The following is a 4,744-nucleotide window of genomic DNA, read 5'->3' as shown; positions in this document are numbered from 1 at the left end:
ACGTGTCTCCAAACAGACAAAGAACACCAACACAACAAGCCTGTGAAAACTAGGGAAAGGTCTGAAGGGACGCCAGACTGAGGAAGACACACACAGAGTATCCCGGATGATGTCCAGCACTGAGGGCCTGAAGAAACAACAGTCTGGTTGCACTCCCTCAGGCCTGTGTGACCCTGGATGAGGCCTCTGTTTCCCGGTGGCTCTGAGAGATGGACAGGGAGGAAGGGGAAGAGAAATCACTTGCACTTCTAATACTCACAGCAAAGTCTTCCAATGAGAAGGGAATTATCACCCCCACTGACAATGCCATTCACTGAAGTGATACCCACGAGTCCATCTAACCCAGAAGGGAAGGAAGGACCTGTTCTCACAAAACGGCGAGAGATGGAAGAAAGAAGATCAAGCCCACACCAATCACTGGAAAGAGAAGCTGTGCTCAGGGCTTGAAAGAATTCCTATTGGGAAAATGATGTCACAGCCCCACAAGGCAATCCACAGCTTCGATGCTATTCCTCCCAAAATGCCAATGCATGTTCGCACCGAACAAAGAATTGCAAAAGGGGTTACGGAAACAGAAAAGAGCCTAAATTGTCAATACAATCCGACGAAAAAGCCCCGATACGGACGTCCAAGGTTGTGTGAAAGGAAATTAGACGACCAAACTAGGATCCTCAGGAGAGTATCGGAGAAGGCGATGGCGACCCACTCCAGTACTCTTGCCTGGAAAATGCCCTGGACGGAGGAGCCTGGTAGGCTGCAGGCCATGGGGTCGCGCAGAGTCAGACACGACTGAAGTGACTTAGCCGCAGCGGCAGCAGCAGGACAGTATGCTATTGGGAATACAACAACACACACAGATCCAGATCGATGGAATAAAGTTGAGGGTCCAGAAACAAACCCCGGCATCCAAGGTCAACTCATCTCTGACACAGAAGGGGAGAATATCCAAATGGGAACAAGAAAGCCTCTTCAATCAATGTCCATGGGAAAACCAGACAGCTACATCTGAAGAACGCTATTGGTTTTGATCTCACACCACCTCAATATCGGGGAAAAACCTCACCCTAAAGACTGATGTCATGAGATAGCTAGAAAGAAGCGTAGGTCAAAGGCTCCTTAACATCAGAGTCTCCTTGCCATTTGCTGGGCGGAGGTAGAAATGGGTCTCTTCAAGTAAGGGAAAGAGGGAAACCAAGTACACCAATGGGTTTCCATCCAATGGAACCTCTTCACAACAGAGAAGCTAAGCATTCACAAATGCAAAAGATAGGAAACGGAACATGAGAGACTCCTTGCAAGTGGTGTATCTGAGAAGGGGTTCATATGGAAAGAGACGAAGAATGCACAGCACTCAGATTCCAAGAAACACCACCACCACCCTTGACCCTTCCCCCATGACCAACTCCGACCTAAAGCCTTTCTCTCCCTCTAACCTATCCCTAAAACATAACCCTCATCTAATCATATACATGTGCATTCCTAGCATCCATCCATCCACACACGAGAGAGAAAGAGGAAGACACAGACTGAATCGAGAAAGGAAAAGAGAGGGACACAGCCAGAGAGAGACACGGAACCAAAGAGAGGAAAGGAGTCGATGGTCCAGACTTTTCATCAATCTGTCTCGAAGGTAGAAGCAATGACAGCGCCCATCCACCCCAGAAGGGGGAAACGGACGGAAGGTTTGGAGAGGAAAAGACAAGAACGCAGGGAGCCATTAGAAGCTCAGCCACCCGCAGAAGCCGAGCTGGGACACTTGAACAGAATCTCAATGGAAACAGAGGACCAGAAAGTTGGCTACTCTTTTCTATCAGAGAGGGAGACCTTCGAGTCTTCCTTTCGGTCCTCCAACTTGCATGCGGGGTCTCCAAACAGTCAGGAGGGGGAGTGCCTTTTCCTGGGTACCACGGCGCATCCAGGCCTCGTTCTGCCCCATTCTGTGCTGTGTCAGCCCTGGATGGAGTCTTTCTTTCTGAAGTCTCAGCGCACAAACTCCACGTGATATCAGCCCCAGGTGGAAAGGCATGGAGCTGCTCGTAGGCCGACAGACCTAGGAAACAGATGGGAGAATGACCCCCACTCTGCAGATGGAGAGACCGGGGAAACCCTGAGGGGCATATGCTTGTCCAGGGCCACACCACTTACGAGAAGAAGGAGCCTGGTCTGAGAGCAGCGGGGTCCTCGGAGCTCAGGCCCTGGCTGCACCCAGGCCTCCCCAGGGCTGTGGGCTGGGCTGTGTGGCTGTCACTGTGCCTGCACATGGCCTAAGGGGGGTGGTCGAGCAGTCAGAAACCCAGAGATTCCCTTGCGAAGTTTTGGGGAAGGGACCTCAGCACGAACCCCAGGAAATGATGTCACCTGCCGGCAACAGAACCCAACAGAACCCGCAACCCGGGTATCCAGGCCTCCAGAGCGGAGAGGAGCCCCCAGCCAGATCACTTGCTGCCAGGATGTTCTGCTGTTTGCCCCTGCCCAGAGGCCGGGGCCTCAGGAGAGCTCACAGGCAGTGTGCGTGGGCACCCTGTCGACGTTGGCTCAGGGCACCCCCGAGAGGCCTCTGGCCCTTTGCCCGGAGAAACAGAAAGGTAACACGGGGAGCCCCAGGCGGGGCCAGGCCACCTCTCCCATGCCACCCGGAAACACCGGGTCCTTTGCCTGTGTGTGTGGATGCGGGTTTCTCGGGGTGTGTCTCCCTCAAGGAAGCCCAGGCGGATGTGGGGTCAGAAGCCTGCGGACAAGTTGTGTCCACACCCCAGGGGAGAGCAGGCTGGGTGGGATGGGGAGAGTGCGGGCAGCGCCGGCCGCCCAGGCTGACCTCACACCCTCAGGTGGGTCTCTTTCCTCCCGGGTGGGGATCTGAGCAGACACACGTCTCTGACCCTTCTGGGAAGAGAAGTTCGAGCAGGCAGAAGCAGCGGCTCCACTGGACAGGCCCAGCTCGGAAAACTCCCAGCACGGCTGGCTGACGGTCACTGTCGTTGCAGAGCTTCCCACGTGATGAGGCCGAGGACGGGGACACCCCGTCCACCTCCCGGAGGGAGGGGTCGGAGCACCACCCCCCCGCCCGTGAGGCCCAGTGCAGGCTCCAGGTGAGCGTGCCCACGGAGGCATCAGCCCCACCGGGGGCGAAGCGGAGGCGGGGAAGGCCTGCTGCCGAGACACCACCCAGGATACACCCGGCGGCCCAGTCTGAGGCGGCCACGGAGCTCAGCACACCCGGCTCCGACCCAGAGTCCCGAGAACCCCGGCCTCTGAGGCAGCAGGAGGACCTGGAGCCCAGCACGCCAGAGCACAGAGGTGAGGACGCTGGGGCTGGTGCACGGGAGTGTGTGGGGAGGGGGTGCTGAGCTACACACGGACGAGTCCCCGAAAGATGCTGCTGGGCCTGCAGCAAGCGCTGGCCTCACACCCCCACCCCCATCTTGCACACTTCAGTCCCAAAAGACATCCGACCCTGGGTATTCTTTGGGAATCTCTTGGAAGCTTTCTGTCCCGGGATACGCACATGCCAAGGCTGGCCTGTGGGCAAACTTTGCTTCTCCCCCAGCTCTAGCACTGGCCTCCAACTGGAACCAGGCTCTACTTCCCAGACCTGTCCCTACAGAGGTGGTGGCTCCAGGTGCAGGACCCAGGGATCCACCGAGGCCAGATGGAGATCCGAGACTTGCCCTCACAGAGACACCAGGCCAGCTGGGTACTGGCCAGCACACCGGGCAGATCGGATCTCCGTGCCTGCAGGGCCCCCAGCCCCAGGCACTGATGTCCCACCCCCTCAGCCAGAACCTCCACCTCCACGTGCACCTGTACCTGCTCGGGCTTTGGCAGGAGAACCCGAGGCAGAGGAAGAGTCACCGCCTCGGCAGGGAGAGCCTGCCCTGGCTCCCGCGCAACACCCAGACGCCGACGATGACTCACTCGCCCCTGCAGGAAGAACGAGCCCCCGCTCTGGGCAGAGACCCAGAGCCCTTGCCGGAAACACCACGTCCAGGGGAGCGGTCGGCTCTGCAGCCTCCATCCCTGTCTGCTCACCGTGGACGCCGGCAACTCGGTCTGCCCCCAGGGGACATGGAGTTCCTTTCCCCTGAACTGCTTTGCATTTGGTTTGTTTCCACCTTTCTGGTGATGTTTTATTTTGTGTATGGTTTCCTGTATTTCTCTTGGTTAAGTTGGGATTAGTAAACTTTTTCATCATTGTTGCAATTTGGGAACACTGTTGTGTAACTCTGGTGATACTGTGTTACCATCCCAATTTGTAGTTTCAGACCCGTTCGATCTTTATGCCCCACCCCCCAACAAAGCCTGGATTCAAGGCAAGCACGCCCTGTTCATCCCTCCCCCCGATCCTGAACACAATTTCATCTTTTCTTTCTGCATTCCTTCCTATATTCTTGGTGTCCCCAATCAATGACTCTCAGTGAAATGACTGAAGGAGTTTTTTTCGGACTCTCCACCTACTGTAAGACTCCATTGGAGAGTTCTCATTTGTATGTCATTTGAACTAGCCTTTGATAGCTGAAAGGACGGTGTACGTCCTTTCAAGATATCATGTGCCAAACGAAGCCCTTTTGGCAAATGCCATCATTATCTCCAGGCAGGCATTGCTGTTTGAAGGGTGACATCTCAGCCAGAAGGCAGAGGCTGAGCTCCTCTTGTTGCACCAGCTCCCAAAAGAAGCCAAGAAAGGGAGCTGGAACAACAAACCACCCCAACGCCCAGGAAAGCGTTCTTCACGACAGAAGGCTAG

At 55.7% G+C, this 4,744-nt stretch overlaps 1 protein-coding gene across 1 annotated transcript; it reads left to right on the top strand.

Moving 5' to 3' along the window:
• Positions 1-2,424: 2,424 nt before the first annotated feature.
• LOC145514094 (uncharacterized) lies at positions 2,425-4,200 on the top strand. Its single transcript, XM_081511180.1, has 3 exons — positions 2,425-2,585; positions 2,985-3,297; positions 3,548-4,200. The coding sequence occupies exons 1-3, from the start codon at positions 2,451-2,453 to the stop codon at positions 4,174-4,176; spliced, it is 1,077 nt and encodes a 358-aa protein (XP_081367306.1). The 5' UTR covers positions 2,425-2,450; the 3' UTR covers positions 4,177-4,200.
• Positions 4,201-4,744: the final 544 nt, after the last annotated feature.

Source organism: Giraffa tippelskirchi, chromosome 7, assembly GCF_054371585.1.
Source record: "Giraffa tippelskirchi isolate mGirTip1 chromosome 7, T2T-mGirTip1v1.2.pri, whole genome shotgun sequence".
In the NCBI taxonomy this organism is placed as follows: domain Eukaryota; kingdom Metazoa; phylum Chordata; class Mammalia; order Artiodactyla; family Giraffidae; genus Giraffa; species Giraffa tippelskirchi.
This window is presented reverse-complemented; position numbering and strand designations above follow the sequence as displayed.